This window comes from Takifugu flavidus, chromosome 7 (genome assembly GCF_003711565.1).
Source record: "Takifugu flavidus isolate HTHZ2018 chromosome 7, ASM371156v2, whole genome shotgun sequence".
NCBI classification, from domain to species: domain Eukaryota; kingdom Metazoa; phylum Chordata; class Actinopteri; order Tetraodontiformes; family Tetraodontidae; genus Takifugu; species Takifugu flavidus.
Genome location: NC_079526.1, coordinates 119813 through 140725, shown reverse-complemented (window position 1 = coordinate 140725; position 20913 = coordinate 119813). Strand labels below are relative to the sequence as shown.

Here is a 20913-nt window from a genome sequence, read left to right as displayed (position 1 = left end):
GAACGGAGACTAGACAGAGATCATAGAAATATATTAATTATAATAAACTGCCGGTAGAGTTGAGTGGGTCATCGTAGGTCAACATACAGCTATGAAGGCAGCGATACCTATAGATGAATACAGAGGGGTGGGGAGAAAAACAGAAAAGCTACACAAGACATAACATCACTGATCTACTTGGTGAGGAGAGGAAGGGGGAGGAGCGAAGAGGAGTGGAAGCCATGACGCAGCAGGGTGACAGAGGTCTTTCAAGTGTTGTGAAATATCGCGAATTCCATTTTATGTTATTGCTATTTTAATAAAAGTAGGGTAGTTTCGTAGGTAATGCGAGAAGGATTAAATGTGGCTATGTGTGAGCATGTTTAGTAAGAAGGACAAAAGAAGAATGTGTAATATCTGCTTAGGCTAGGCTAGTCACGCCTCGGCGCCTCTGAGTATGCTGAGAACCGCTTCAAGGTATTCAAAAAAGTCTTGGCACCCACATGGCCGTGGACATGTGTGATATGGTACCGTGGTAAAAATGTGTAGTCAACACATGAGCAACGTGACTCAGCAAGCATAAACTCGCCCCGCCTGTGTGAGAAAATGTAACTAATGCAGACTATGTAACTAAGATACGCTTCCTGCTATGTAACCTTGCCTGTATTGTAATAAAAGGAGACAATGCTGGGGGAGAGAGTGAGTCTCTGAGACAGCACGACAGCAGACGTGACTGTAATGGAGCGGGACTCCCCTTGGCCAAGGTAGAAAAGGAACTTTGACATCTGGTCTCAGGTTGTGGTGAACTTCAGTCGTGAGCCTGTCTGAGTACACTTCTGAGGATTTCAACGTCACAAGTGATCATGTTTCTGGACCCCCAGCAGCCTCGGCCTATACCAGCATAACTAAGATGTTAACCTAATAATTAGATGACCCCCCAAAGCATGATAATGTCTGTCTAGGATAGTAACTGCAACTACAGAATTAGTGACAATAAGCTTTTTCAAAGGGGAAGGTTTAAGTCTAATCTTAAAATTAGAGAGGGAGCCAGCCTCCCATACCTGGAATGGGAGCTGGTTCCACAGCAGGGGGACCTGGTGGCTAAATGCATGGCCCCCTTGTTCTACCTAAGACTGTGTGGACCACAAGTAAACTAGCATTCTGAGAATGGAGCAGCCTATTGGGATGATAAGGTATCACTAGATCCTCCAGGTAGGATGGAGCTAGGCCTCTGAAGACCTTATAGGTCAGAAGAAGAATTTTAAAAATTATTCTAAATTTAATGGGCAGCCAATGAAGAGATGCCTGTGCAGGAGTTATGTGATCTTTTTTGACAATAACTGTCAGAACTCTAACTGCAGCATTTTGGATCATCTAGAGGCTTCTCAAAAATTTGTTTGGACGCCCTGATAATAAAGAATTACAATAGTCCAGCATGGAAATAACAAATGCATGGACTAACTTTTCAGCATCATGTCACGTATCTTCCTGATCTTTGCGATGTTTCTCAGGTGAAAAAAGGCACTTCTAGAGACTACTTTAATGTGTGAGTTAAAGGAGAGATTTTGTTCAAAAGTTACTCCTAGATTCCTCACAGAGAGACTAGATGTTAATGAGATACCATCTAGAGTGATCATGTGATCTAATCTATCCCTAAGAGGTTCAGGACCAAACACCATGACCTCAGTTTTTCTTGAGTTAAGGAGAAGGAAATTTGAAGACATCCAAGACTTCTGAAGGTCTGAAGCTTCACTAACTGCTGTGTCTGTAGATTCTCAATCATCCGGGTCATAGTTATCTTGTAGTACTAACTGCGCTGTCTCCTCTGGTTTCATGGATAGATATAGCTGAGTGTCATCGGCATAACAATGAAGATTTATTCCATGCTGCTGAATAATGTTTCCTAAGGGACGCATGAAAGGTGAAAAGAATTGGCCCAAGTCCAGAACCTTGTGGAACTCCATGGCTAATACTACTGTATGAAGAGGGAACGCCGTGGACATGAGCAAACTGGTATCTATCTGATTGTAACCCAGTTAACATTTCTGTTCTTAACAATGTTTATCTTGATTTAAAACTGTTAAAAACACAAAGATGTGCAATTTCATAAGAGTTAGGATGTTTAAAAGACACTCAGGTATTGTTATATATTTTATTTTATTTCAAACAGGATCACGGTTATTGAGGAAGTGTGGAACTGATGCGTGATTGGTTGAGGTAGATGAGGAGATTTTGTGGGAAAGAGGAAGAAAAAAAGGAGAGAGGGGTTGGGAAGATGCATGGTTCAGGTGAGAGATCAATTAGCATAAGAGACAGTGCGTCTGTAGCATCAATATATATTTCTGTCACCAAAAAGATTGTCTCCTCGGCATTCTATAAGTGATCATTAAGGCTACATCTATGTTTTGATTTTTTTTTTTGCCGCCACAGACGTTTCGGGTTGAAGCGTCCGTGTTAGCACATATTAGTTTTGTGCTAGCTGTAACTAGCATTCCCTAGCACAAGGGCTAAACTTTTAGCCACGAGTATCTAAAACAGCTCTCACTTTTGGTTGTGCCTTGCCGTTCCAACACGGGACCGTGAGGATTTGCCTGTACCACTGCCATGGTGTGATTCCTAAACGTCTGGAGGTAGTCTTTGATTGCCTGAGAGACTCCATCGTCCATCTGCCTCTGAACATCGAACGGGGTACCACCTTTCATCAGCGACTTAGACCGGTAAATTGACGCTCTTTGCAACTGAACTACATCTGAGGTAACAGTTTCCTACATTTTGAGGATTATTTGGAGTAACCTGGATTTTCTGCAATCAGGCCTGCAACGGGGTTAGTTATTTTGTTTTTGCCGGCTGTGTATGTGTGTGTTGGGTGTGGATCCACTGGGGTGAGAGAATGTACAAGAAGAATATTTAGTTGTTAAAATTTGAGAACATGCATGGCTAAAAGTTATCTGATTTATTCTGGGAGTGTATTTTCTTTGAAGCTGAACTTGTATTTTCTTGTGATCAAGTTGATTGAGTGATAATTTTTTTTCCCCAATGAAAATATTGTTTGTTGCACTATAATTGAATAAATAAATTTATTTATTTAAATAAATAAATGGTTCATTGTGGTTCAGGACAGTACATTAGACAAGCTATATTACCCACATTTAATTTGTCAACTCAAAGCCCTTCTGACATAGTTGTGATAGTAGTGGGCTACATGATAAATATGATCAAAACTAGTCTAGGCTGTCCCTTTAATCCCAATCATATGTTCCAATCTCTGTAACAGGATGCTGTGATCAACTGTATCAAAAGCAGCACTGAGGTCCAGCAGAACCAGCATAGAGACCAGTCCATGATCGGAAGCTATGAGAAGATCATTAGTGACTTTAAGAAGTGCTGTTTCTGTGCTGTGGTGAGCTCTAAAGCCTGAAACAGGCTGTTCCTCTGCAGGTGCTCCAGTAACTGAGTCACCACCACCTTCTCTAGAACTTTAGAGATAAAAGGAAGGTTGGATATTGGCCTATAATTTGCCAAGACATCAGGATCCAGTGATGGTTTTTTAAGCAACGGCTTAATCACTGCCACCTTGTAGGACCGGGGTACATAACCTGACACTAAAGAACCATTGATCTGGTCCAGGATAGAACATTAGACAAGCTATATTACCCACATTTAATTTGTCAACTCAAAGCCCTTCTGACATAGTTGTGATAGTAGTGGGCTACATGATAAATATGATCAAAACTAGTCTAGGGCTGTCCCTTTAATCCCAATCATATGTTCCAATCTCTGTAACAGGATGCTGTGATCAACTGTATCCCGGTTCCTGTCAGGGACAGCCAAGGTCGGAACCGGGCAGGCAGGCAAACAGGAAAAACTCTGGAAAGTCATCTGAACCTCGAACGATGATCTGGCAGGGAGCCGGCGTAACTCCGGGAACTAAGAAGGGGGCTCATTAGTGTCCTGATTAGCAACAGGTGCGCGGGGCGAACTGACTCATGGGCGAGATTGCCCGCAGCTGTGACATAACACATCAGGATCCAGTGATGTTTTTTCAAGCAAGGGCTTAATCACTGCCACCTTGTAGAACCGGGGTACATAACCAGTCACTAAAGAACAATTGATCTGGTCCAGGATAGAACTGCCTATCATTGATAAAACATCCATCAACAGGTGTGCTGGGATGGGATCTAAAAGACACGTTGTGGTCTTGGATTTCTGAATTAGCGATGACACCTCAGAAAAATATATAGGGCTGAAGGAATTTAAGGGCTTGTTAGAGACCCTGTATGTTCCCACAGTCAGCACATCTGGTGATGGTCCTGAGATGGCCTGGTTAGCTTTTTCTCTGATAGCTAGAACTTTATCAGTGAAGAAGCTCAGTACCTGTCAGAACTCTAGCTGTGGCATTTTTGATCACCTGGAGGCTTCTTAAAGAGTTGTTTGGATACCCTGATAATAAAGAATTACAATAGTACAGCCTGGAAGTAACAAATGCATGGATTAACTTTTCAGCATCATGCCGTGTCAGTTTGTTCGTTCGTTTTCTCTCGCTTATCCGGATCCGGGTCGCGGGGGCAGCAGCTTCAGGAGGGATGCCCAGACAGCCCTCTCCCCGGCCACTTTCATCAGTTCCTCCGGGGGGACCCCCAGCTGCTCCCAAGCCAGGCGAGAGATGTAATCCCTCCACCTAGTCCTGGGCCGGCCACGAGGCCTCCTCCCGGTGGGACATGTCCAGAACACCTCTAAAGGGAGGCGCCCGGAAGGCATCATGGCCAGGTGCCCGAGCCACCCAAGCTGACTCCTTTCGATGTGGAGAAGCAGCTGTTCTACTCCGAGCTTCTCCTGGATGTCCGAGCTTCTCACCCTATCTCTAAGGTTGAGCTCGGCTAACCTTAGGAAACTCATTTTGGCCGCTTGTATCCGCGATCTCGTTCTTTCAGTCACCACCCAACGTTGATGGCCATAGGTGAGGATTGGGAGGTAGATCGACCGGTAAATCGATCTAGCTTCACCTTCTGGCTCAGCTCCTTCTTCACCATCCCATGGACGTTGGCTTGGCCAACAGGCACTCGCGATTGAGCCCAGGCCTCAACCTCAACACCTTTTACATCCACTTTAAGACCTCAAGCTACAACACAGAGAGGCAACGCACACGGGACACTTCTTCCCTCCCCCCCACCAACCTTATCATCAGACCAAGTAAACAGGGCCCTGAGGAAGATCAACCCCCACAAGGCAAATGGACAAGACAATGTCCCTGGGCAGGCTCTCAGAGCTTGTGGCAACAAGCTGGCTGATGCTCTCAACTCCATCTTCAACCTTTCCTTTAGCCTGAGCATTGTTCCACTCTGCTTCAAGAGCACACCCATCGTCCTCCTCTCCAAGAAGAATCCACCTACCTGCATGAATAACTACAGGCCAGCAGCACTCACTCCAATCATTATGAAGTGTTTTGAGAGAGTGGTGCTGACCCACATTCAGAGCAGTATACCGGACACCACGGACCCCCTGCAGTGTGCCTACCGGCCCAACAGGTCCACCTCAGATGCCGTCGCTGCTGCCCTCAATTATTCCCTTCTCCACCTGGAAAATAAAGACTCCTACATCAGGATACTGAAGAGTTGTGTTTATCTTGTTATCATGTGTTCTACTATATGTTCCTGTCTTATCTTAAAAGTACTTTAGAAGTTAGGCATGGTAGACTCATTAGCAAATGTATTAAAGATCAGAGACATTTCTTTGACAGGACTGTGTTTAGATCTCAGGAGGAAGTCAGGCTGGAGGTGTTAAACACCTATCGTAAAATGGGACAGCATTGTGGTGTAGCTTAATAAGCTTATTTGCATGAAGAATGTGAACTTTGATCTGGCCATCTGGGAAGACAATGGAGAACAAGGACTGCACCAACATCAAATGGGACTGGAAGAAGAGGACGAGGTCATCTAAGAAGAAGGACTGGATTGGACTGTATGAGCATTGATAATTTGCATTTGTGTTTCTATAAAAGACTGGGCCAAGGGATAGTTAGGTTGTCAGATTTCATGCCCTGGCAATGGACTCTGTTATTGTAGGGTTATGAACTGGCCCAGAGCTCTGTAATATTTGTATCTTGAATTGGTTCTATTGCTAAATACATTTTGAAATTGGCATTTTTCTTCTTGAAGTCTTCATTCAAAGAACACGTGGATTAGCAGTGACACACGAGAGGTATTGCGATCCAACAATACTCGACTACAGCTCTGCCTTTGACACAGTCACAAATTCACCCACAAACTGTCCACACTTGTCACACTACTATCCACAAAAAACATGACATTGCACCCCACCTGCATCCCACCCTCTGTGACTGCCTCCTGGACTTTCTGACCGGCATACCCCAGTCTGTCAGGATCAGAAATAGGACTTCAGCCAGCATCACCACAAACATTGGCACCCCTCGGGGATGTGTCCTCAGCTCCATCCTCTACCCTGTTCACCCACAACTGTGTCACTTCCCACAAGGACAACACCGGGCTCAACAACAGCTGTATTTCATGAGAAGGCTGAGGAAGTTTGGTATGTCACAGGAAATCCTCAGCAACTTCTACAGCGGCATTGTTGAGAGCATCCTGACCAGCTACATCACTGTGTGATACAGCAGCATTACTGCGATGGACCTCAAACACCTGCAAAGAGTGATGAAGACTAGCCAAGAAGATCACCAGGACTCCGCTGCTCTCCCTGCAGGGCATCTACCACCGCAGAGTCCGTAGTAGAGCTGCCTCCATCTTGAAGGACCCCACCCACCCCCTGTTCACCATTCTGCCCTCAGATGGGAGGTACAAAAGTGTAAAATGCAGGACTTCCAGGCTGAAGAACTCCCTCTATCCAAGTGCCATCAGACTCCTGAACAGTTGACAGGACATACAACCACGGACTACCACACACAATAGATTTGCATACATTCCTCTGTTGCGCATTTGCACATATCTGCACTGCATTTGCACATTATTATTATTTGTATATTTGTATATACTATCTGTTTATTCCTGCACAGTTTGTACTTTGTTTTATTGTATTGCAATTGCTATAACCAATGTACTGCTACACTATTTCTTCTTGCACTATTTTTGTACTATTGTTAAACTACTTTTTTTTAAAATGCTTGTTCTGGCATTCCTCATGGGTAGCAATGTAAGAATTTTGTTGTACAATGAACTTGTTTCTTCTGTACATATGACAATAAACACTTTGAGGTTGAAGTTGACCATAAATGCATTTAGACAGAAATGGAGGAGGATGGAAATTATTTTCTTGATACCTTAAATTTAAGGAAGATGAGTAGAAGTTCTAAACTAAATTGTGTTTACCTTCATTTAAACTAACAAAGCCAGCCGTGAGCACCACGAAGAGATGGACCAGTGAGGCTGTGGAGGAGCTGCGCACGTGCTTGGACACAACTGACTGGGACATGTTTAAAGGGGCCACACATGATCTGGATGAGTACACGGACACTGTGACCTCATATATCCACTTTTGTGAGGAGCGCATTCTACCAACGCGCACTAGGGTGAGTTATTCCAACGACAAGCCCTGGTTCACACCGAAACTCAGACAGATCAGGAAGGAAAAGGAAGCAGCGCTGAAAAGTGGAGACAGAGACTGCTACAGAGAGGCCAAATACCGGTTTAGCAAGGAACTGAGGAGGGCTAAATCTGTGTATTCGGAGAAACTTCAGCAGCAGTTTACTGCTAACGACTCTGCTTCTGTGTGGAGAGGCCTGAGGCAGATCACCGACTACAGGCCTCAGGCTTCAAAGGGTCAGGACGACAAAGCCCTTTGTCAGAGCCTGTCCCTCCACTATGCCCGCTTTGACACCTCGTCAGCCATGCCCAACACCTCCCCTCCCCCCAGCGCCACTGCCCCCATGGACCTCACTCCATCAAAGGCAGTCCCCTCCTCCTCTCCCCCTCCACTCACCATCAGTCCCCCCCCCCATCACTTACCACCAGTTCCCCCCTCCTCCCCCCCTTCATTCACCATCAGTGAGCAGGATGTGCGCAGGCAGTTCGCCAGGTTGAACCCGCGCAAGGCCCCTGGCCCGGACGGCGTGTCTCCTTCCACCCTGAGGCACTGCGCAGAGGAGCTGACTCCTGTCTTCACAGACATCTTCAACTCCTCCCTGGAGTCGTGCCAGGTGCCAGCCTGCCTCAAAACCTCAACCATCGTCCCTGTCCCCAAGAAGCCACGGCTCACTGGGCTTAACGACTACAGACCTGTGGCGCTCACCTCTGTAGTCATGAAGTCCTTAGAGCGCCTGATCCTGCCACACCTCAAGTCCATCACCACCCCCCTCCTGGATCCACTACAGTTCGCCTACAGAGCCAACAGATCTGTGGACGACGCGGTCAACCTGGCCCTTCACTCCATCCTGCAGCATCTGGACTCCCCGGGAACCTACGCGAGGATCCTGTTTGTGGACTTCAGCTCTGCATTCAATACCATCCGCCCCGCTCTGCTACAGGACAAGCTGTCCCAGCTTAGTGTGCCTGACTCCCTCTGCAGGTGGATCACTCACTTCCTGACGGATCGGAGGCAGTACGTGCGGCTGGGGAAGACTGTCTCGGACTCCGTCACCATCAGCACCGGATCACCCCAGGGCTGTGTACTTTCCCCCCTGCTCTTCTCCCTGTACACTAACTGCTGCACCTCAAGCCACCAGTCTGTCAAGCTGATCAAGTTTGCGGATGACACCACCCTCATCGGGCTCATCTCCAATGGAGACGAGACTGCCTACAGGAGGGAGGTGGCTCGACTGGTGTCCTGGTGCGGACACAACAACCTGCAGCTGAACGCTCAGAAGACAGTGGAGATGATTGTGGACTTCAGGAAAGTCACAGCCCCTTTGCCCCCCCTTGCCCTCATGGACTCCCCCATCACCATCGCGGACTCCTTCCGCTTCCTGGGCACCACCATCACCCGGGACCTTAAGTGGGAGCCGAACATCAGCTCCCTCATCAAGAAGGCCCAGCAAAGGATGTTCTTCTTACGGAAGCTGAGGAAGCTCAAACTGCCTCCCAGGATGTTGGCGCAGTTCTATACGGCCATCATCGAGTCCATCCTCACCTCCTCCATCACTGTGTGGTTCGCTGGTGCCACCGTCAGGGACAGACTGAGGCTGCAGCGCGTCGTGCGCGCTGCCGAGAAGGTGATCGGCTGCAGGCTTCCATCCATCCAGGACCTGTATATCTCCAGGACCCGGAGGTGTGCAGGTCGGATCACGGCCGACCCTTCCCACCCTGGTCACGGACTGTTTTCCCCCCTCCCCTCAGGCAGGAGACTACGGTCCATTCGGACCAAAACCTCCCGCTACACGAACAGCTTCTTCCCCTCTGCCATCAGGCTGCTGAACACCAAGTGACTTATCACTTAAGCACCATGTACAGCAGCCAGTCGGACTCACGAGCAATACATTACTCCTGCTTGGACCTGCACTATTTCTTACCACATACCTCTTACCACCTACTATTTATGTATATAATGTATATATGTCTTATCTTATTTTGTCTTATTTTATTTTATTTAACTTATTCTAGTGTGGTCTTCTTTATGTTGATTGTCGCAGCGTCACACCATGACACATTCCTAGTTTGTGTAATACTGTGTATTACATGAACAATGGCAATAAACCTGCTTCTGATTCTGATTCTGATTTGCCTTTATATAATTAACTAGACAGAGTTTAAAGGAGGTGGCATATTTTTCTGCAATCTGGTCTGTGTAAACACCTGAAGCAGGAAAGAGAGACACTCACAATCTCACGTCAACATGAGCAATGAGGTTTCACAAGGCTCCTCTTTTAATAGAACTATACTGTACATCAACCCTCCAAATCCCAGTTTTACAGTGCCTTTCATACGCGGATAAACAATCTACACCCACAAAAAACTGGTGCTCAACTAACAAAGATCACAACATCACAACTAAAGCACACATGTGTTTAAAGGTCTGGCCTAGCTTCTATAATCACTCCATTATCATTAAATCTCCATTAACTGTTAGTTTTTCCATCAACAATACCTCCTCCAAACTGCCACTGTGGTCGAGGGTTCCACTTTATATCATGAGCTTCTTCTTACTTGCAGATAATAATATGTTAAGTGTTACATATCCTGTTTTAACTATGTAGCAAGAGGTGCTGTGCACTGTGTTTTACATTTATTTACATTCTTCCTCTGTTACTTGTTTCACTTGTTGAGTCTTCACAGCTGCTTTTATAGGTTCTTTTGATACTCAACTCCACTTTGATGCAGATCTCCTTGCTGTCTTTGTTCTGGTCTTTACTGTGATGTAGTGGGAGTTCTGGTGCGAGATTTGTGTAATTATTTGTATTTTCTCGTTGCATAAGCGACCTCAGCAACGAAACCCTGGATGACCATATCTTCTTTATATCAGCTCCCACATTAACATATTCTAATAGTGACCTCTTCAGTGAATCAGATTTACATGTGTGTGTGAAACACTGTCAATCTATTTGTTGGTACTCTGATTTTCATTGCCCAGCCTGTGTGGCCGACTGGACATATGCTTGTATATTCCCTTCTGGTTTTAGATATAGTTTTCTCTGACAAAAGAAAAGCAACTCTACTCAGGCTGCTGGTCTTTACTCTCCTGAGGAGGGGCAGCTTTCTTTACTGGGATAGCACATATGTGCAAGGTACCCCAGGATGGTACTGGATCCTTCTGTGCTACACCTGAACTTTTATTGGCAACTAATGAGCCAACAAAATTAGGTTTACCATCTGGATTTGGCACCACAATCTTCCAGCCTTTGACAGAGCCTGAGCTCTGAGCCATACCTGGGCTCACTGGAAGCACCAGGGTAGGGCTTGTTGGACTCGCGCGGCTCTCAAGGTTTTTGCTGTGCTCAGATCCTTTGATAACAATCCCACATGCTGAACCTTTTACTGGTCCAGGGGGATTCTTGGAGTCATGCACCACAAAAACACCTGGAAAATTAGCCCTGGGGGCTTCATCTGCAAGTAGCACCATATTCTGAATTGGTGGTTGGACCACATACTGCACAGGGTGCAGGACAGTACTAGTAGTGTAGTAAACTGGCTGCTGCTGTAGTAACACTGTCTGTGACTGAGGAAGCAAAGCAGCCATTTGACTGTCGTTACAGGAATGTTTGATGGTGGCGATTTTAGTGTGAGGAAGTTTCATTGAGGTTGGGGAGGTGCTTAGATTATTGACAGATGATTTGGAGATGAGAGACATTGAAATTAACGTCTCTTTTCTCCCATCAATTTGCATCGTCTCAACAACAGACTCAAGTTGTGGCTGAACAGTTTGGTCACGGCGTGTCAGGGTTTCTACAGATAGAGTAGTTGTGAATGGTAATGGTTTTTCTGGTGGAGAACAGATTTCTGCCAGAGTTTTGAACTTCATCCCAATGTCGTCAAGGAACTGCAAGTCATCCTGAGAGTCCAGGAGGCTGCAGCTGCTGACCGAGCCTGCCGAGGAGCCCTGGCCATCAAAGTGAAATTCCAACAGTCCATCTTTTACTGGCATAGCCCACTGAGCTCTCTGGGACAAAGGGCAAATACTGGCGTCAGTATCTCTGAGGCAGCCTCAAACCGTTGTGCATGTAAGGTTATTACTGTACCTGCGTGTAGTAATCCTTCAGGAAAGCATCAGACAAAGCTATATCTTCAAAAAGAGTTGTGGTTGTGCCAAGCACCTGTGTTCTGCTGAGAATGTTGCCCTGCAGGAGTGACTGATCTGAAAACCCAAGGACACTGTTGAAGATCTCCTGGGTTTCCTGAAATTTGGATTCCATAGACTCTTTGTGGAATGTTGAGGTCTCATAAGTTTCAATTATCTTAGAAGGAACCGTCTTGAAATTTGCTGCTGATCCCATCTCAGTTGTCATGACAGGAATACTCTTAAGTGGTACTTCCTTCAGAAACAAGAGAACATTGTTAGATCTGAAGAGAGCATGGTAGTAGCAGCAGGATGGGGATCATCAGCAGTACCACTATCTATCTATCTATCTATCTATCTATCTATCTATCTATCTATCTATCTATCTATCTATCTATCTATCTGGGAAAACAAAATTAATAATTAATTAAAAAATAATTTAAAAAAATAGTAATATGTAAAATTAATAATGTATAACATTGGCAATGCTTTTTTAAATAAGACTTATTTTTCACAACTCAGGATCAGAAATGTAAGTCTTTCCACACTGTATTAATTCAAAGCATAGCTCTTTTGTACAGTAATATTCATCTTTGGACACAAGCAGGTTCTGGTCATGAAACATTTGGAAATCCACTCTAACCTAATTGGACAGTTATAAAACCCCACCTCATCTTTGCCGTTGCCCTCGGTGTGGTATGATATGAGGTGTTGTTTGGCCTCAAATGGCAAATCAGTGAATTGGTCTGGAAAGATGGTGTTTGCTCCTCCACACTGGCAGAACAGCAGCAGCAGAGGGAGGACTGTAGGAAAAGAGATCAAATCAACATCCTAGTTGAGGAACATGTCCTCCTTCTGGAAGTTTTTTTGTCAAATATAGACAAAAAGCTTTTATATCGGGCTAATTTTGGGTAGTTGACAGTCACACTGGACAAGTCACCAGCTGTCGATGAAACAAGCATTTACACCTAAAGTCAGCTTAGGCTCACCAGTGTAATAATATTACACAGTCACAAATGAACAACTCACGCAACAGTAGACCCAAAGCCAGGAGCAGCAGGCCGATAGCTGCAGCTGACAGCTCAGACGATGAAGTCACCCTTCTGTCTGGCCTGAAGTGACACATGTCGGAGTCCACACATGTACAAACATGGAGGGTGAACACCTCGTCGACTGGGCAGGAGAGACCTTGAGCATCTGAAACCATCACCTGCAGCTTGTAAATACCAGGCCACAGATTCTCACGAGAATGGAGAGCAGCCGTCGTACCTAAATAAGGTCAAAAGACCTGTCAGCAAACTCAGTCCCATTGTAACGGACTAATGTCACCTATGTAAAGTACAGTTCTTGCCCTATCAAAACATCATATCTCTCTTGCCAAAGTATTGAGGTACATTATCTTTGTGACTTGCATAATCTCAAACAGATGCCACAAATACATTTAGAAACCACATGCCCAGGTCTAAATGTCAACATTGGATATCAACCTTGAATATTTGCATAGATACACAAACTCAGGAGAAAGCTCCAGCACAGTTAATGTGTTGTTTTACCATTGATGACTTCTATGTCCCAGCTGCCTTGAGAGCCCTCTGGGTCAATTGTGAACGTGAACGGAGCAGCATTGGGGTTAGCATCTTCATCCAAAGCAGTGACGTACACAGTCTTCTTATCAGCACACAGACTGCTGTGGGTGCTGGTCAGGGTCGGACAGTGGTCATTGGAGTCTGTGACCTTGATGCCAATGGTTCCTGTAGCTGTTACTGATTGATCCTCTGAGGATGACAACAGCCGATAGGGTCACGCTCTAAGCATTCCCCAATGTGTTTAATGTGTGAGGAATCAATGATTTGCTACATTTAACTTCTGAAATGTTTTAGGAACGCCATGCTGTTAGTAGCTACGTGATGCAATCAGGCATGAATGGTCTCGCAAAGCTCAAGCAAAGTCAGCATATGATTGCATTAGAGAGATAACATAAGAACAATTTGAGACTCTCTTATGTAGTGACAATGTTGACCACCTCTTAACAGTTACCACCCATACAAACTGGTTTGAGCTGTTCAGTCAAAGATGACAGGTGAGAGTTCATAAATTACCTGTACAACTATGCAATTATGACTGCCATCCAACTCAGGTACAGGTAATAAATCAGACATTTACGACTTTTTCATAACTAAGGTTGCTTGTATATAATGCTGGCAGGAGGGAAAAAAATAAAGTGACAAAAAGCTTTTAGACGCAAGTGTTGTCATCTGTCTTACCTTTAGATACAGCCACAATTTTGGCGATATAAGTTCCGTTCACCACGAATGGTGACTCTCTGTCTGGTTTCTTGTTGAGTTTAATTTCAGCGGTGTCTTCATCAATAGTAAACCAGTTATCTGGGTCAGAGGCTTTGGCATACCTAAGGTCCAATAATTACAGTGAGTAAAAACAGGAATGTAGAAGATGAAATGAAGCACACTGAACCAGAAGTTTATGTTAAGGTTGTTGCTTTGAAAAGAGGTTGTTTAGTTGCTCCCAGTTTTTGAAGCATTTCAAGCATTGCCAGATTATGTTTCCTGCTAATCAACTAAATTAGGATCACTAGAACTCCAACAATATTGGAGTTTAGATGAATGAAAGTAATCTACTTTTGACAAGAACATTTTCGTTAAATAGTGAACAATACAGCTGCCATTTCATCACACCAATGTTGACAACACAACTATCACTACGGTCGGTCTGATGACTAACCGGACATTTTCAGCAGGTTTTCCAGTGTCAGGATCTACAGCAGCTAAGACTGCGATGATCCCGTCCTCAGGTTGATCATATGGATCTTCTGTAACAGGAACTTCCTTGAACTGGGGTACGAAGGCAGGATCTTCTGGCACATTATTTACTGCTATCATAATGGAATAACGTTTTCCCTTTGGTTCTGATTCAGGTTCAACTCCACCAGCATTTATGTCAAGATCTATATTTGCCTCTGGGTGAAGTCCTGCACTCAGATCCACTCCTGGGCCTTGCACACCAGCATGACCTTCTATATGTAATCCTACCTCTGCTGATGCACCCCCATCAGGGCCAGCTTCAGGTGCCAGAGGTTCCCCCTCTCCAACTTTAACCCCCACATCCATCACCACTGCATCACCCTTTATAAAAGGAGCCACATTCCTAATGAGCAGGGAGAGCTCAAGATTCTGGACTTCCTCAAAATCTACAGGCTGTGGAAAATACAGCAATACAAGACACTGAAATCAAACAGTGCACAAAACCATTATGCTGTCATTGTATCTGAAAAGATATGACTGGTGATACCTTTATCAGCTTCAGGATGCCCTCATTAGAGTTTTCATCTGTTTCAATACTAAAGAGATTGTCTTCGTTCCCTTTAAGGATTACAAAAACAGCACGCCAGTTGTCGGTGTGTTCAAGGTCCAGATCCAGAGCTTGTATTCTCAACACAACTACATCATGAATATTTTCATCCACTGAGCCAGTGTACTGTAGAAAACAAGCCCCATTATGAACAGTAGTTCACTCCAAATGTAAAGTCATGATATGGATGGATGAGACTGGTGTGTGTTCGGGTGTGTGCTCATACTGTAGGTGTGTGTTTCGTATAACTCAAACCTCAGACTGCTCCAAAGTGGGGATGTTGTCATTGATGTCAAGAACTCTGATCTCTACGGTTCCTGACCCCTTCAGCCCTCCTGCGGCTCCTCCCAGATCCACTCCTTGGATGACTAGTCTATAAAAGTCAATAGTCTGTTGAGGAGAAACCAGCAGAGGATCCTATGTTGAATCTCACGAGGTATCAGTCAAGGTATCAAACTTGCTGTCCAATAGTCCTATTTAGTGATGAAATAGTTTACGAGAAAAATGGGTGATGACATGGCTTTGTGTTGTTAAAACTATCTTATAAAGACAATGTCCTGTGAATATGGACGCAACTTTGAAATGGACAAATATCCATGGCAACCACACAGCACGACTACAGACCAGTCAGAGTGAAGCATATGTGAAGAAACACACGTGCTTCACCTCTCTGTCCAGTGTTGACTCCTTCACATAGAGTTTTCCCGTCTTTTCATCAATTTGGAACATTTCACCAATGCCTTCCGGCTCCTGGCTCATAATTCTATAGGAGAGCTGTGAGTTAATAGTTCCAGGCTGGTCATTATCTCTGCCCTCGATCTGCATAACGAAGGTACCTAAAGTGGAGGAAGAGAAGTCAAAACATCTTAGAAAAACATTTTTTGTTGAGATTAATGAAGATCTGTCTGTCCGTCTTTTTATTCCAGGGCTTAAATTTGAATTTATATACAGTAGCATCTGTTACAATCAAAATTGTTTCTAGGTGCTTTACAGAATCCCAGGGCCTGACCCCCAACAAGCAACAGTGGCAAGGAAAAACTCCCCTTTTAAGAGGAAGAAACCTTGGGCAGGTCCAGAATCATGTAGTGGGACCATCCTGCTGATGGCTGGCTGAATAGAGTGGGAGGAAAAGGGGGAGAAGGGGGAGGACCGGTAGAGGAGAGATTAGTGAGAGATCAGGGAAATACAGTGGGTCAGCAGGGTCAGAGATCTTTAGGTCAGCATACAGCTATGAAGGCAGCGATACGTGTAGAATGTTACAAAGAGGAGAGGAGAGGAGAGGAGAGGAGAGGAGAGGAGAGGAGAGGAGAGGAGGAGAGGAGAGGAGAGGAGAGGAGAGGAGAGGAGAGGAGAGGAGAGGAGAGGAGAGGCAGCCATGACCCAGCAGGGTTCCAGCAGCCTTGTGATCAGGTGATCATGTTTGTGGACCACGGCAACCTCGGCCTCTAGCAGCATAACTAAGACATTAACCTAATAATTAGACGACCCTCTAAATATGATCATTACGTCTAGGATAATAACTGAGAATTCTTCACTTCTCAGCCCAGTCCTCTACAGACAGAGGTACCACCCCCAACTGGGATGTAAACGATAGTATATATGGTTTTCAATGGGTCCTTGATCTCCGTGTCACTTTTTTCCAGCATCCCTGGACCTCAACCGGTAGGACTTAGGTACAGCCTGAATGTCTGTCTAGATGGTTTTATCATACCACCTGATTTTGTCAGATTCTTGCACTTGTTTGATCATCATCACAAGTTAAATTCAGTTTTGTTCAATGAATGGTTAGCAGGATTGTTTTGTGATCACCACCGGGTGACTTGGTGTTAACAGTGCTGCTGTACCTTCTTTGCTGGCTTCTGAGACGTTACCAGAATGTAGCTCAAAGTGGGGAGCGTTGTCATTCATGTCCAATATTGTGACAGTCAGTGGGATTTCAGCCTCTGCTAAAGTCCCATCAGTGTGCTTAGCTACTCCTGTTAACTACATGGAATACACAAACACATGAGAAAGAGCTGCAGGGTTATTATATTCTACAAGGAACCACTGAGGAATCAAGGTATTCATTAACAATAAAAAACAATTCTAGTTAAATGTTTGTTCTCAAATGTTAATTGTTCTTAAAAGGGCAATAAGCAGAATTGATCATTTTTAGACAGAAGGAATGAAAAAAATCAGAATGTGAAGATTTCAAGCTGTAATTTGCGTATATTTATGTGTTGGTCTCCAGCTCTTTGGTTCCAGATGCACCTTTGTTTTGGTCTACAGGCACAACAGCAAGCCGAGCACCTAAAAAAGAATTCTTAGTGCCCCTTTAAACTCAATCTCAATCTCAATCTTTATTTATATAGCGTCTTTTACAATCAAAAATTGTTTCAAGGCGCTTTCCAGAATCCCAGGGCCTAACCCAAGACAATCAACAGTGGCAAGGAAAAACTCCCCTTTAACAGGAAGAAACCTTGAGCAGGACCAGGCTCATGTAGGGGAACCCTCCTGCTGATGAGGAGAGGAGAGGAGAGGAGGAGAGGAGAGGAGGAGAGGAGAGGAGAGGAGAGAGAGGAGAGGAGAGGAGAGGAGACCATGACCCAGTGGGCTGACAGAGGCCTTTCAGCCATGTTGAATGAGTAGTTAGGGTTTGTTTACCAGAAGGGGAAGAGTGAACTGCAGGTGGTATGGTTTTAGACATGGTACCTGGTTGGAGCCCTTTGTTCCTACATCAACCCAGATACTATTAAACCATAACTGTTATTTACATACTTGTGTATTTATGAAAACATTGATTTAGATCATTATAATTGTTAGATATTGTAATAATTGTGTGATGGGTGGATGGATGGATGGATGGATGGATGGATGGATGGATGGATGGATGGATGGATGGATGGATGGATGGATGGATGGATGGATGGAGGCTTAACTCAAGAAAAAAGCTCAAACACTGCGCATGTCAGCGGAGGCAGTGAGGACTGACCTCTCATTAATCTTTGTGTAAATCGATCAGAACTTGTTCTCCGGGTTTCATTTGAAAAAGTTCTAGTCATTTGGAAAAGATGCACATGAATTCACTCACATTGAAAAATGGGTATCTTTCACGGTCCACGATATCAGTGATGCGCACAAATCCAGTGACGTGGTCCACCACAAAGAGGTTTACGGGGGGCTTGTTGGCTCCAGGTCCAGTGAGATAATACTCCACCTTTTCCTTTCTGTCCTTATCTGAACGGATCTGACAGCACATCAACAGGTTGGTCACTGGGAAGATATGGATCATTTCCCACAGGGACACCAGATTAGAAGGATTCCTGAACTGTAACCTGCCGGAAGCTGAAATGGTGACTGGTTTCTGAACTGGCTACACTGTTTGTGAAATTCCTGTTTCCGGCTTTTCAAAAAACGGTTGGGATTATTAGATTTACAGAAAATAGTAAGTACAATGCCACCATCTCTGGACCAGATGTTGCCCTGGTTCCACTGTCTAGAAATGCTTTCCTTCCTTTGGCTGATGTTTGATCACTTGCTTCTTTAGCTCCTCACAGACAAACAGTGGAGACTAATGTGATTGAATGTTGTGTGGGCTGATTTTACCGTATCCTAGGACTGTTAATGCTGCAGGAGAAACTGTCTTCATCCAACAGGTGACAACAGGTCTTTTTTGCTGGAAGCTTGGTCTCAAGCATCCAAATGAACTGTTTTTTAAAATGTGCACCTGACAGTTTGCAACAATGTAAAGCTCCCTCTAACGTGCCAGAACATGTAACTGACTGGAATGATGATTTCAGGCAGAAGAAACTGACCTTAGCAATGTAAGGTTTCTGGGTGTAGTCTACGTTCTCCATCAGCTTGGCAGGAGGAAGGATCCACTCTCTCTTCATCCTCCTCAGAGTCTTCGGCCTCTGGTCTTTAGCCTCATTGCTGTGCACCTGAAACCCAAATACCAGACTTAGTAACTACATCTTCAACCCTCTGTTTTCTGCTGATAACAGATGTATTTGGGTATGAAGTCGTGTTGATTGATTCTGGTTAATGCGTCTTGACACTTCAAAGTACAGTATTTCAAGGTTGCATGTTTTGTATTCATGTAAGAATAGCGCCCTTTATAGGCAGAAACTCGGCTATTACATTCATCAATTTGCTATTGGCTGAGATTGAGGCTGATGGCATTTTGGCCAACATATCTGAGCTACCAGTGCTGTTAGAGTCGCTCTTGGTTAGGATGGAAGCTTTTTTCTTGTGTGCGTTGCGTGCAAGTCTCGGGGGTGTGTGGGTGGGGGAGGCGGACTGTTGGAGAGTGGCTTTTTTGTTGTTTGCTTTGTTTTATAATTTTGAGCCAACGTTACACGACGTGAGACACCTGGGAGTGTAGGTACACTTTAACAAATGCTCCATTATCAACAGTTGTACTGGGCCAAAGACACAACATCATCTTGATAAGAAATATATACGAGCCATCAATGAATCCTTGTAAAGTCATGTTTTTCAACATGAAACGGTGTCTGTAATAGATTAGCAGAGCAGCAGCAGCAGCAGCAACAGCAGAAAAGGCAGCAACAGAGCAGCAGCAGAGCAGCAACAGCAGCAGTCTCTGCCTGTGTTTAAAGGTGAAAGTGATGGTGAATACTCACCACAGCCAGCACCGACAGAAGAAGCAGACTCACTGCTGCAGAGGAGGGAGCCATGAGCCACCAGATCCTGCAGTGTTCACAGGTGTGAGGATGATCAGGTGTCCCAGCAGGGGAACGTGAGGAGCCTTAAATAACGCAGGACACACCTATGTCAACTCAGCCCACCCCCAATAAATGTACTGATGTTTCTCAAACGTGTGTCTGCTCACTGTATGTTTTCAGATACACCTGAGGAGCCTCCAGGAACATGTGACCCGACTCACAGACAGGCAGAACACAATGCAACTTTTAATTATACCTGCACTTCTAAAGTGTTCAACTCTGGTCAACTTTGGTGAATTTGTCATTTCCTTTGATTTTTCTTACTTGACTATTTAACCTGTTAAATCAGAGCAAACATGGAGCTCTTTTAAGTATTTTTATTCACGGAAATATTACAGATCGAAGCATTGTGGCCCAACGGGACACTTTCTTGAATTGGTTTTTCCTTCCCATAACTGGCAACATCACACTGCTATAAAACTATTTCTGAGCAGTGACAAATTTAAGTTTTTCTTGGGTGTCATCGGTAGTGAAAATGCCCTTGATCATCGGGTTTATGAGCGGAAGTGCTGAAGCCACGATCACTGCAGACACGAGAGAAGAGCTGTAGCCTCTCCTGGTTGTGCTGCAACTGATCACAGCACTCAAATAAAAATCATCATTCATCAGTTAGTATTGTATGATTTTATAATATACTATGATGAAATAACAATATTCTGCTCTTTTCTGAAGGTGTATGTTTTCTACAAAGTCTCTCCAATTAACTGTTTACCTTCTTCAGAAATGAAGAAACCTTCTGGATAGAAGGCAAAATGTCTTCAAAAGAGAAGAAAAACTGTCCAGTTGACACAGAAAACTACCTTGGATGTTTGTCTGTATATTTAGATCACACTTTTATGTAGTTTCATTTATCCAAGTTTTGGTTTAAATTCTATAGTTTATTTGCTTGTATTTGTTGGTATTTGGTGTCTCCAAAAGTGTCTTTAAGTCAGAATGTGACCGCTGATTGCATCAGTCATGTTGAAGGTCGCCCTCGTGTGGTCAAGACTGAGAAGACGCCCTTTTTGAACCCTGAACACGCACTGTGCGTTGAAATCTGAAATCTGAGTCCACCCAATAATGTGACCAGCAGGAAGTGACCCAGTTGTGTCTCTACATGCTGGGCAGCACTTGGTGGTCTGGAGGCTCCACAGTTGCTCTCTCTTAAAAATGAACACAAATGTAACAT

The 20913-nt window shown here is 44.5% G+C and overlaps 1 protein-coding gene across 1 annotated transcript; it reads right to left on the bottom strand.

The window, feature by feature from the left end:
- Positions 1-9772: 9772 nt before the first annotated feature.
- Positions 9773-18933, bottom strand: LOC130528247 (desmoglein-2.1-like). The gene is made up of 13 exons (XM_057037391.1): positions 18816-18933; positions 18092-18247; positions 16866-17004; positions 15688-15857; positions 15277-15411; positions 14962-15147; positions 14395-14867; positions 13920-14062; positions 13209-13430; positions 12685-12924; positions 12325-12458; positions 11618-11911; positions 9773-11538 (listed from the first exon to the last, which is right to left on the bottom strand). Exons 1-13 carry the CDS (start codon positions 18891-18893, stop codon positions 10594-10596), a joined length of 3315 nt encoding a protein of 1104 aa, XP_056893371.1. The 5' UTR covers positions 18894-18933; the 3' UTR covers positions 9773-10593.
- Between the last annotated feature and the right edge of the window lie 1980 nt (positions 18934-20913).

Coding starts and splice junctions, on each gene's coding strand:
- LOC130528247 (XM_057037391.1), bottom strand. CDS start 18,893: ATGAAGAGAGAGTGGATCCTTCCTCCTGCCAAGCTGATGGAGAACGTA. Junction 18,248..18,815: donor AGAAACCTTACATTGCTAAG/GTCAGTTTCTTC, acceptor ATGTGCTGTCAG/ATCCGTTCAGATAAGGACAG. Junction 14,868..14,961: donor GCATCCTGAAGCTGATAAAG/GTATCACCAGTC, acceptor TATTTTCCACAG/CCTGTAGATTTTGAGGAAGT.